General features: G+C 47.9%; 3 protein-coding genes across 3 annotated transcripts; all 3 read left to right on the forward strand.

Annotated features, from left to right (window-relative positions):
* The first annotated feature begins 742 nt into the window (after positions 1-742).
* LOC125522546 lies at positions 743-1,716 on the forward strand. The gene has a single exon (XM_048687595.1). It carries the CDS (start codon positions 769-771, stop codon positions 1,600-1,602), a length of 834 nt encoding a protein of 277 aa, XP_048543552.1. The 5' UTR covers positions 743-768; the 3' UTR covers positions 1,603-1,716.
* A 1,946-nt stretch (positions 1,717-3,662) lies between these two features.
* LOC125520304 (UDP-galactose/UDP-glucose transporter 3-like) lies at positions 3,663-7,360 on the forward strand. The gene is made up of 7 exons (XM_048685198.1): positions 3,663-3,964; positions 4,071-4,168; positions 4,282-4,418; positions 5,260-5,290; positions 6,021-6,124; positions 6,438-6,559; positions 6,642-7,360. Exons 1-7 carry the CDS (start codon positions 3,795-3,797, stop codon positions 7,060-7,062), a joined length of 1,083 nt encoding a protein of 360 aa, XP_048541155.1. The 5' UTR covers positions 3,663-3,794; the 3' UTR covers positions 7,063-7,360.
* Positions 7,361-9,569: 2,209 nt separating this feature from the next.
* LOC125521857 (cyanidin 3-O-rutinoside 5-O-glucosyltransferase-like) lies at positions 9,570-11,336 on the forward strand. The gene has a single exon (XM_048686917.1). It carries the CDS (start codon positions 9,634-9,636, stop codon positions 11,101-11,103), a length of 1,470 nt encoding a protein of 489 aa, XP_048542874.1. The 5' UTR covers positions 9,570-9,633; the 3' UTR covers positions 11,104-11,336.
* The last annotated feature ends 1,539 nt before the right edge of the window (positions 11,337-12,875 follow it).

Below are 12,875 nucleotides of genomic sequence, written 5' to 3' on the forward strand. Positions count from 1 at the left end.
TTCGTAAAAAAAAACCCACCACAAGGATGTTGTTGTCACCCTGTCCTTGCTTGAAGCATTGAACGGACACCCATATCCATCACCGGCCATGGAGCAGAACGCCTTGTCGGATAAGGAATTGCAGCTTATTTGTTCAATGTTGTCATTGTCGTAGTCGCCGCTAAGGCCAAGAGGTCAAAAAGACCAATCTAAACCAGAAGAATATTTAGAGGAAAAAAGACCAGAAGAAAATCATCAAATATCGTAAACGAACACAGACGCAATAAAAAAATGATGCTGCATTTGCGCAGCTAAAGATATTTAGGATGTCGAATCAATTTTTTGAATCGTACCCACAATACCCGCAAAAAGAATCGTATCCACACAAAAAAAAGAAAGATGATTGACAAATGAACAAGGGACCGAGGAGGGTGGGTTTGGGCGTGTTTGCGAAAAACTGTCATGGTTTCGCCCCCGCAAAAAAAAATTGTCATGGTTTCGGTCTGCTGCGTAGGATCGAGATCGGTTGGCCAGCAAGACGTCAACACGCGTTAGGAGACGCCGCCGAGGCGCCGACCATTCGACGCCTTTTTGCCGGTTCGGGCTGTACGCTAACTTGTTGGAATTTCCCTTGAACTGGCCAACTGGGGCAGTACGCTAACTTAACCATGAATTTCCCCGCAGTGGTTGCTTGAGAGCGTGGACTTGCGCGCCACTCCTGGAAACTCTATAAATACCCGACGTTCGCTTTGCCCAGAGAGTCCAGACATTTGCCGGCCGGCGAGAACCATGAAGATCAAGAAGGGGATCGTGAGCGCTCCTCCGGCGCCGCCGGCTGAGATCGCCTCCCACCCCATCCATCCGGAGCACAAGCTGCTGCTTGTCACCACCGACGACGTGGAGTTCGAGTGCGACGGCTGCAAGGAGAGGGGGGCCGGCGGGAGGTACACCTGCGATCACTACGGCGAGCACCGCGGCTGCGACTTCGACCTCCACATCGGCTGCGCGCTCGCGCCGGACGTGCTGGAGACCCCTCTGTTGTTCGAGGGGCGCGCGTTCGTGCTCCTCCACGAGCCCCCGCCTCCCGACCCCGCCGACCACCGGGTCTGCGACGCGTGCGGCGACAAGGTGCTCGGCCTCGTGTACCACTGCTTCGACCGCGACCTCGACCTCCACCCGTCCTGCGCGCGCCTGCCTCGGCGCGTCGACCTCGACGGCCTCGCCTTCGAGCTCTGCCGCGAGCACGTGCCGAGCCGGAGCTGCGTCCTCTGCACCGGCAAGGGGCGCCGCTGCCGGCGCAAGTTCTTGTCGTACCGCTCCGAGTGGGACGGCGAGGCCGTTTACCTGCACGTGGCCTGCGTGAAGGAGATGGCCTACGAGAGCCTCAAGTCCGGCCACGGCAGCCATGACGGCGGCGGGAAGACGGTCGTGCAAGCGAATAAGGCCCCGTCTTTGAAGGTGGCGCTGGCGCTCAAGAAGGCTCAGAGTAGCACCAGGCGCTTCAAACGTTTCCTCAAGATTGTCGGATTCTTCGCGCGCGTCGTCATCGGCGTGATCTTTGGGGACCCGACGGCGATGATCGCTGCGGTCGTGGAGGTTGTCTTCTCTGGCGGCGGCGGATAGAGGGTTGTTCTATGGATGTGTCATCTTTGGATGTTTTTGTACAAAGAAGTTTGCATCTGGCTGTCATGTCGGATTGTAAGATAAATAATTTTGGGTGGATTTAGGTGTTTGCTTTGTTTTCGTCTTATTACCCATGTCGTCGCTCTACTGTTCGAGCTCAATTCATCGAGACAGAAAATGTATTGGGAATTATGCATAAGTTGGCTGGAAATATTATTTCTTTCACTCACTATACATAAGGAGGCCGGCGCTCAGTTCACATACTCATAAAAATTAAGTGTCCCTACTTTGGCATTTTGGTTGCATAGGCATAGATCAGTTTTATTGTGCGAATTAAGCGTAACTCGGATCTTTGCGATGGAACCAATTCACTCATATTCAATTCTTAGATTTAGCATGGATGCTCGTATTTTTCTTAGACTTATTGAGACTTCTTGATGATATTTGTTTAGGAAAAAACAATGTTCCCTCAACTACAATACTACGTGCTATGCGTGCGTGCGTGCGTTCGTAGGGCTGAGTATACGTGCGAGTTTGTGAATGTTTGTTAATCTCAAGATGTATCGGACTGCAGTCTCAGCCTCTCGCGGGTGATCATAGGGTAAGGTGTACGATAGGAAGGGCTCACACAGTTCCCCTTCGGCACCTCGGCTAGGGTTTTGACTTCTTCCAGCGGCACACTCGTCATGAGTTCCTTCCTTCCGATTGATCACATCTTTGTTCCACACCTTTCCACCGACCTCTTGGGCGGATCCAGGGGGAACCTAGAACCTAGCGTTCCTTCCTGGCCTTGGTATCTTTCCTCTTTATACGAACCTAGCATTTCACGCCTTTGAACCTTGCAACTAGCAAGACGAGGGGATTGACAACCCCCTTACCAAGTTGGGTGCAAGTATTTTTTTTGTTTGTGTGTAGGTGATGCTTGTTTTGCTAGCTGTAGACTTCTACTGGTTCGATAAACCTTAGTTTTTAACAAGGGTAATACTTTCTGCTGCTGTGCTACATCACCCATCCTCTTCAAAGAAATCCAACAACTCCTATGAGAATAGCAGGCGTCCAACTAGATCGTAGCCCCCGAGTATGGCGTGAAATCCGAGTGAATGGTAGCCCCCGAGTATGGCATGAGATCCAAGTGGATTGTAGTTCCCCAAGTGAAGCACAACGTTATAGATTGACACAACAAATTTCATCAAGGGATAGATATAAATGGAAAGGTGTTTTATTCATCGAGACGTACTCAGAATGCAATCAATACTTAGGTACAATCAGAATGCAAAACTACGTATGAAACCTGCATAGGAGGGGTCGGCGTTCCATGCTCATGGTTCGTCGTTTTTCTTGTGGAGATTATATAACCTGTATGCTCTATTATTAAGCACCTTCGAGATGACAAACTTTGAGCTTAATCATGTTGGTAGAGAGGCCAACGAGTTGGTGCACCCATGTGCTTCGCGAGCCAGTAACAATAGGAGACGATGTATTTTTATTTTTTTCGGGTGAAATAGGAGACGATGTATTTGAATTGATTGCACCCCGAATTTCCTAGCTAGTTTCTTGCAGAATGATTGTAATTCTCGTTAATCGAATAAAAGTCTTTTTAATAGTTGTAATTTAAACGCTCTTATATTTTTTTTACAGAAGGAGCACGTAAAATGGGTGAGCGTACATACAAGTCTTTAAAAATTTGTGTTTGTACTGTGTTCAAGAAAAATGTCAGGTTTATAATCAGCACTGCCAAATCCTTGGAAATGGAGTGTGGAAAACATTAGATTTGTCGGCGTCGTGTTTACGCCAAAAAATCAGTAGATTTGTCCGCGTCGTGTTCACGCAGCCTCTTTAGTTCTTTCCCGAATTGTGTTTACGCAGCTTTGGCCAGTCATCCCTGCGTGCCCTCCTTTGGGCCAGTACTAACCGCGATCTGAAGAAAAGTCGAGAAGAGTTGAGCTCAGCCGCACGGAGCCTCGGAGTCGGAGACTCGGACCGGTCCGTCCTTCCACGCCAACCCAGCCAATACGGCGTCCCCGCTGGCACCTCCCGACCAACCACAGCACGCCACGTCACTCCTCTGACGCGCGCTCTCCTTTTCCGCGGTTACGCCCAACTGCTATAACACCCGCCTCCTCCGACCCCCGGGAGCCTGCCCGCGACCGATCCCCCTCGCCGGCGAGCACAACCGCACAAGCGAACGCGCCATGGTGTCCGCGCGCAAGGGCCAGGGCCGCGGAGGCGGGGCCCGAGGCCCTCCCCGCGTCGACGGCGGCGGCGGCGGCGGCAGCCTGGCTTCGCGCGTGGCCGTGCTCGCCTTCTGCGTCGCCGGGATCTGGTCGTCCTACATCACCCAGGGCATCCTCCAGGAGACGCTGTAAGCACCCTCTCTCTCCCCCCCACCATCCCCAATGGCGTTGGCTCGCGACACAGAGAAACAGGGCTGAGTTCGCCGGGTTCTCTGCCTTTTCCCCTCGACTCAGATCGACGAAGCGGTTCGGGCCGGAGGAGCGGCGGTTCGACCACCTCGCGTTCCTCAACTTCGCGCAGAACGTCGTCTGCTTCGTCTGGTCCTTCATAAGTGAGCACCCTCGAGCCGCGCTTTTGCATTTCCCGCCGAATGCGGCCGTGGCTTCGCTGCTCTTGTATGGCGGTTGCGTGTGAAGGGGTCGTGACTTTGCTCGGTTCCTGCAGTGATCAAGCTGTGGTCGGGCGGTAGCAGTCCTGCCGGGCGGGCGCCGCTTCTCAAGTACTGGGGCGTCAGCATCACCAACACCATCGGCCCGACCATGGGGATCGAGGCGCTCAAGTACATCAGCTACCCGGCTCAGGTTTGGATTGGATCCAGCTGCTTTTGCTGTCTCAGCTTCTTTGGTGTGCAGTATTTTGTGCGGATGTTGTATTTGCAATTAGGTGCTGATTGGGTTAATCGTTAATGTAGTAAGTGGTGGTTATGGAGTAGAAATGTTCTAGTCTTGAGTCAGTTAAATGTGCTAAGAAATTGGCCAATGGGTGATTGGAGTTCTTAAGGCAGCAGTATGGGCTTATACCAACCTAAGGGCTTCTTTGGTTCAAAGGATTCTCAAAGGAATTATGAAGGATTCTAATCCTTATCCTTAGGATTTTTTTCTATGTGGGTTGTTTGATTCGTAGGATTGTAAACCATAGAAATTTTTTCATAGGATTCATTTGCACTAGATTTCATAGGAAATTTTCCATCCACTCAAACCTCTTTGAAAGAATCCTACGTTTTTCCTATGCACAATCAAACACTTGTACAATCATGTAGGATTCAAGATGACATGCCACTTCAATCCCACGTTTTTCCTATTCCTGCATTTTGGAAATCCTATGAATCAAAGAGGCCCTAAATGGGATACTTAGTTACCACTGGATATCACATTTATGTACAATCTTGAGTATACTGATATTTTCCAACCTATGCTTAATCATATACGCGAGAGTGCATGGCATAAAACTAATTTGTCCCCTAACTATTAGAGAAGTGGTAACACGCCTGCTTCATATCTCAACCTTGTGTGGAATTGGAATTTGATGATTTAGTTAAATAGCAAAGATGCACTTCAAATGGATGAAATATTGCTGTTTTTCTTAATGATGCCCAAAAGTACTGGCGATCAATGATCTTGAACTATTTTCTATCTGTAACAGGTCTTGGCGAAATCTTCTAAGATGATTCCAGGTGAGTTTTGCATATATTTATGCATACAATGCAGTTTTTATTTACACTTTTTTTCATATGATGTTGCCTATAATGGTTGTCAAGTTGTGATTGGTACGCCAGTTCACCTCATCATTTACTGAGTAAAGTAAAGTGGAGTACACCTTTTTATGAATGTCTAAAACCTGTGCATGTCATCACTATTATTAACTAGGGAAATCAAACAAATATGGTCTTGAGGTTATTCTGGATCATTGTCTCCAGTCGAATCAAGAGGAAATTCATACATGACCTACTATTGCTATGTCCACTAACTATCAAGTATATGTAGCTGCCAGAAACGAACTAGGATGTTACTCCCTCCGTCCCATAATGTAGGACGTTTTTTGTTCACAAAATTGTCCAAAAATGACTAAAGTAGCCTTGCAGGCAAATCTCTGTACACTACTGAAACTATTGGAGCTTCAGTTCCATTTTTAAATCAAGCACGTGTGGAGAGTGGGTCATTTTGTATTACATGGAGCATTTTATTCCATTTTGCCACCATGTTATTGTTTCAGCTATCAGTACGCCCTGCACAACTGGAAACCCTTATGTGCATTGTTTACATTTCCAATCTCAAGCCATGTATAGTTGATGTCACATAGATAACTGTATTACTGAGTAATCTGCGTTAAGTGTTTTGAGTAATGCTTCTTAGCCTGGAGAGGTTTGTGCTGCTCTTTTCTAACTGTTGATTCATTATGCACAGTTATGTTGATGGGAACTCTACTCTATGGTGTTAAGTATACAATTCCAGAGTACTTTTGCACCTTCCTTGTTGCTGGGGGTGTGTCATCCTTTGCATTGTTGAAGGTAAGGAAATCTTCATTTTCATATATATATATATCAACAAACTAGCAATTGCATGCCTTTGATGGTGCCCCTGAAACCATTAAAACCTCTTGCCGATCTATAGTATTAAACCTAGAAAAAATAATTTATGCCATATGCCTTATGGTTCATTTTTCTGATGAAGCATGAACTACACATCAAATGATCAAAATCATTATAACTATTTCTCTGCTTAGCTAGCTTTTATGTAGTAGGCCCTAAGAAAAGACACATTGAAATAATTGTACTTAAAAAAGTTACTCCTAATTTTTTTTGTTTGCTTTTACTGAATCAGACAAGTTCGAAGACTATCAAGAAGCTTGCTAACCCTAATGCTCCGCTTGGCTATGGGTTGTGCTTCCTCAACTTAGCTTTTGATGGCTACACTAACTCAACCCAAGATTTAATTAAGTCCAGGTAAACATATCTATCAGTTCCACTTCAAAGCAAAATTGTGATATATTATTTCTGAATGGGAAGTAATATTGTGTTATTGCAGGTTCCCCAAGACTAACCCTTGGGATATAATGCTTGGCATGAACCTCTGGGGAACCATATACAATACTTTAATTATGTTTGTGGCGCCATTACTGTTCAGTAACTGGCCATACGCAAACGGTTTTGAGGCTGTAAGTTTTTGCCGGGAGAACCCAGAGGTGGCCTGGGACATTCTCATGTTCTGCCTATGCGGCGCCGTGGGTCAGAATTTCATCTTCCTGACCATCAGCCGATTCGGCTCTCTTACTAACACTACAATCACCACCACCCGCAAGTTCATGAGCATCGTCATCTCATCAGTTATCAGTGGTAACCCACTGTCCATGGAGCAATGGGGAAGTGTTGTGATGGTCTTTTCTGGCCTCTCTCTCCAAATATATCTCAAATGGAAGAGAAAGAAGGGCAGAGATCACAAGGAATGAACTCAATTCTTATAAGCACATGTTGATTTGTAGCTTTGATTGCGCACATTTGTTGTGGAGATATCCGGGAGATCATTAATGTAGCCCATTGAAATGATAGGAAAGAGGTTTACATTTACAGGAATGTTTGAAATGTATGGTAATCGCTAATAGTGTTAGCTATTTAAAAACCGCTGGGTAGTCTATTCTACTCAGGGGAGTTGCATCATGAGCAATACGATAAATCATGTACTCAAACTTTCTCCATCTAGCTGAGCAATTAGCAAAAAAACTATGCCATTATTTGTCATGAAAAATAGTTTTATGATGTTTCACTAACGCACACATATATTGTCAAATCTGCATATTGGTACTGAGTCAAAAATGCCAAACCGAGACACAGCTGCATGGAGGCCTTGATTTGAACCTTCAAAATTCAAACATTTCTGCTTCAAAAAATTCTGAAAAAAAAATACACATATACCTAGAGACATAATTTACATGTGTAAATTTTATATTGAAATACGTTAAAATGAGAGCTACACAAAAAAGACAAATGTAGAGCTTTTTAGCATACGGTCGATCAAAGAGAAGAAGTCGGCGATCCACATTTCTCCCGGCGAGAGTGATGAAGGGGCGATGGCGAGGTTTTGCATGGGAGAATCCCCAACAAGTTCATAACGAGTTGGAGTTCTATTGAAAGCATGACCTCAAGAAGGAGAAGCAGGTGAAGAAGGAAGACGAGGTCGGCCCCTCGACAGTGATCCCCATCGAGGCCGACTAGGAGGAGGAGGAGGAGCTCCACGACTCTGACAACCCCAACCCAGACTCATTCTGGGCCTAGTTCGTAAACGATCCGGCGTCCGACGAGTAGTTTTATGTCTAGGGCGATGGTGAAGTAGTATTGATATGATCTAGTTTGTAGTATGAACTATGTTAGTTTGAAAAGAACTTGGTATGTTTGAAATGATCTAGTCATTCCAATTTTACATCACTTACCGGAGCATTAGTGCCCTATTGCCTATTTACATCTGTTGGGGGGGGGGGGGGGGGGGGTTTTTTATGTAAATAAACACTTTTTGGTAATGTATAATTTACTTGAAGGCTAATTCAATAATATATTTTATTTTACATCATCTATCGAAGATGTTTCTTAGATGGCCGACATATTCACGGATAGTGAGTTCGTTTTGCGACACCGCGTTGGAGATGCCCTGAGTTCATGCTGTGCTGGTCGACTCCCCTTCACTTTAGGATCTACTCTCTCCGTCCCACAATGTAAGACATTTTTTACACTACACTAATGTAAAAAACGTCTTACATTATGGATCCTACTCCAGAGAACTACGCCGTCCCTTCTCACAAAAACTTAGCTCAATGGAAAGATCCTCAGCTACACCGCACTTCCTGTTTTTAATTCAATAAGATGAACTATAGTCCATGCATGAAATACCAACATTTCGTAAAACATTGCAAACTTTTTATACGACACATGAATCATTATACGGTACGAGGTGTAGTAGTAGCTGATTGGCTCGGGGAAATACACTTCGGCTCCTGGTTGTATATACACCCTATATGAAGAATCTCTTTTAATAATTAAACAGAAAGTCAAAATAGTTCATAATGTTTTTTAGAATAAACTTGACTTATTTTTGCACTAGTATGTAAATTTCCATAAAATAAAAATCAACGTTGACTTCACAGCGAAAAAGACAAAATTCATTTACTATTATAGGTCACTAGTCACACTATTTTGATCAAAATTTTGTCTTTCTTGAAAAGAAGTCAAAGGGGGATTTTCTTTTTGTGAAAATTTTCTCACAAGTATAATGTAAGGTCAAGTTTATTTCAAAAATATTTTCAGAATTTTTTGACTTTTGTTGAATTACTAAATTATTTTTTCATATAGGGTGTATATGTCCCCATAGATCAAAAATTTCCCTCCATTGGCTCTGCCGGTAGGTAGCGGTGCCGCTCACTTTTTTCACTTTAAAGTGGAGACCTCGTCGAGGAGCAATGCTACACCTACGTAGCAATCATACGTAAACTAACGTAATAGCTTAGGTGGCTTTTGCAAACCAACCCGTGGTTGAGATGGTTAGGTGGACAGTGGTATTCCTAACCCATCAGGATTCAAATCCTGGTGCTCACATTATTTCTGGATTTATTTCAGGATTTTCGGCGATGCGCTTTCAGTGGGAGGAGACGTTCCCGTCGACGACGAGGCGCCTACGGTGACTTCGTAAATCTCAAGATGATATGCTGGCTCAGTCTCTCGGAGATGCTCATAGGGGTAAGGTGTGCGTGTGTGCGTTCATAGGGATGAGTGTATGCGCGTGTATATGAGCGCTTGTGTCTGTACTGATGCTAAAAAAAAGGTTAGGTGCCTTTTTCTGTTGGAGGAAATTAGGGGAAGGGGCCCCCCTAGCTGAAATCAGGGGGGCAAAGGAATTAGGGATTAGTAGTTAGTTAAGTTACGTAACAGCACGTAGAATATTACAGCATTTTTGCCTCGTCGACTCCCCTCCACTCTCGGATCTATATCCTTCTCCAGAGAACCACGCCGTCCCTTCCCAAAAACCTCGCTCAATGGAAAGATCCTCAGCTACACCGCACTTCCTGTTCGTCACCACGCCGATGCAGGGCCACATCAACCCGGCGCGCCGCCTCGCCGCCCGCGTGATGGCGTCGATGCCGGGCGCGCGCGTCACCTTCTCCACCGCCGTTGGAGGCCACCGGCTCATGTTCCCGTCCCTAGCGAGCCCCGACGAAGAGACCGTCGACGACGCCGGCGTGCTGTACGTCCCCTACTCCGACGGCTTCGACGAGGGGTTCAGGCCCGAGGTGCATGGCACGGACACCTACAAGGAGCGCGCGCGCGCCTTGGGGCGCGAGACGCTCTCCGCCGTCGTCGCCGGACTCGCCGCGCGGGGCCGCCCCGTGACGTGCATGGTCTACGCCTTCCTCGTCGGGTGGGCACCCCACGTCGCGCGCGCGCACGGGATCCCCGCGGCGCTCTACTGGATCCAGCCGGCCGCCGTGTTCGCCGTGTACTACCACTACTTCCACGGCCACGAAGCTCTCATCGCCTCCTGCGCCAACGACGCTGACCCCGACGCCGCCGTCGAGCTGCCGGGACTGCCGCCTCTCAGGTCCAGCGCGCTCCCGTCTGTCGTGTCTATTACCTCGCCGGAGCACCCGCACTACCTGCTGCTCGACATGATGCGCGATCTCTTCTTGGTGCTCGACGAGTACAAGCCCAAGGTGCTCGTCAACACTTTCGACGCGCTGGAGCCGGACGCGCTCGGCGCAGTCGCGCAGTTCGAGCTCGTCGCCGTCGGGCCGGTGGTGCCGGACGAGGCATCTCCGTCGAGGTCGGACCTGTTCCGGCGCGACGACGGGAAGGGGTACATGGAGTGGCTGGACACGAAGCCGGCACGGTCCGTGGTGTACGTCTCGTTCGGGAGCTTCCTTTCGATGAGCGAGCGGCAGGCGGAGGAGACGAGGCGCGGCCTGGAGGCGACCGGCCGGCCGTACCTGTGGGTGGCGCGCAAGGGTGCCGGTGAATGCGCGACTTTGGACGGCGGCGACGACGACAACGGAGTGCGCGCGCAAGGGGTGGTGGTGGAGTGGTGCGACCAGGTGAAGGTGCTGTCGCACCCGGCGGTGGGCTGCTTCGTGACGCACTGCGGGTGGAACTCGACGCTGGAGAGCGTCACGAGCGGCGTGCCGATGGTGGCCGTGCCGCAGTGGACGGACCAGCCGACGGTGGCGTGGCTGGTGGAGGCGCGCATGGGCGTTGGCGTGCGCGCCCGGGCGGACGACGAGGGCGCGGTGGACCGAGGCGAGCTGCAGCGGTGCGTGGAGACGATCATGGGCGACGGGGAGGCCGCGTTGGGGATCCGGGCTCAGGCGGACCTCTGGAGGGGCCGGGCCGAGGAAGCGATCGCCGGCGGCGGGACGTCGGAGAGGAACTTACGGGCGTTCGCGTCGGAGCTGTGCTCTGACGTGAACGGCACACGGGGAGACGGGGTCAGAGCGGCAGCGACGTGCACGTGAGACGTGACATGAGCCGTGTCCCTTTTCGATCTGCGCATTGGGCGCGCCGAGAGAAATTTGGTCTGCATCGCACCAATGGCGGCATGGCGTCACGATCGGTGACACTTGTACTAGTATGGTCTACATGTTTGTTTAGGGGAGCTAGTGATCATCGATCTGCTGGCATGTGCAGATCTGCTGGAGAAAAATGATGTCCTGAACACTTATTTAAACCAAATGGCAATTCATCTTGCTCTCGTAATTGTTTTCTTTAGGTCCGCTGGCAGTGGTAAGAGCATGGTCTGGGTTAATTTGACCTCTCATATGTTCACGGACTTGTCGTAGAACGGAAGGATCAAACCTGTAAACACCCAAAAAAGAAGAGCAAAGACCGGATCCAAACAAATCCATCATAGACCAATACCGACCGGATCCGGCAAGATCCGACGATGCTAGACGCATCATCGGGACATGGATCAAACGTGGGAGACATTATACCTACTAAGAGACATCGAATGAGAGTGGGGTCGCTCCGCCAGCCGGGGGGAGTGGGAGGTCCTTTGCACCTCCATGGCCCAAAGGTCATCGGAGATTGGCGGACTGGCGGTGGCGCCAATGAGAGGAGGAGGAGAGCCAGGGGTCCTTTATTGTGGAGGAGGAAAGAACACATGTGTGTAGGTGCATGCAAAATTCACCCTCCATTTGTCCTCAAATCCTCAAATTGTCCAGAGAAATGCATATGATTGGGGAGGTGTGGGGGGGGGGGGGGGGGGGGGTTGAAAAGAGAAAGGGAAGTTCGAAAAAACGAAAGGAGAAAGTAGTACGGGGTGAGCTGGGTTCGACATGGCGGTTTGTCTAAACACCCATGTTTTCTCTTCAAATATGAAGTGGGTTTGGCAGTTTGCGGACACCCCGAATATGCGAGGATGATTTGGGCGCCTCCGTTGGAAAGACTTTTTTTGTCCGAGTTGTCCGTCTGAACACATAGGTCTTATTCGGAGGGTCTGGTTGGAAATGCTCGAATATAGCAACAACATATGTCCCACATAGAGGCGTGGACATGTGGATATGTGCAATGATGACATATCTTAGCAAATAACATTGTCATGTATAATCCTACATTGGAAGAGAGAGAGAGGGAGGGAGAGAGAGAGAACACTTCATATAGCTAAGAGATAATGTCTAGATATGACATTTGTCCTTGTTATTACATTTTCTCTTTTTCCTCTGTTTTCAGTACTAGTATAATAGGAAAATATTCATCGCAGTTTCAACTTATTAATACAACTAGGCGATGCCCCGCGCATTGTGGCGGGATTTTGTTTGAAATAAAAACTGCGTTGAATTAATCATTTAGCTAGTGTCTTTATAGCTTCTCCTGTAGTAAGATAATCTGTTTATCAGTATTTACAGATAAATAAGTAAATAAATATCTCTATCTATAATTCCAAGTTAGACCAAAACAAAATAAAATATGCATGCACAACTCACTTTTCTTTCATATAGAGCACTTGGTATGAGGCTATGAGCTGCAGTATTTTTCTCTTGAGTAAAATATTTATAGGCAGGAGTTACTGCATGCATGCGGCAGTTACTACATGTGGTAGCTGCAGTGGCTTGTAGTGTGTTGATCGGACGGATATTGTTGATTGATCTAGTATATCTAAGGGTTAAATTAATTTGGATGATGTGGCTCAAGGAGAAGCTAGAGAATTCCTAATAGTGAGGGCTAACTATTTAGATATAATAGATTTGTATTCTTCTAGTTATAAAATTAGTTTTCTCTCTCTCTT

Source organism: Triticum urartu, chromosome 7 (assembly GCF_003073215.2).
Source record: "Triticum urartu cultivar G1812 chromosome 7, Tu2.1, whole genome shotgun sequence".
Lineage (NCBI taxonomy): Eukaryota > Viridiplantae > Streptophyta > Magnoliopsida > Poales > Poaceae > Triticum > Triticum urartu.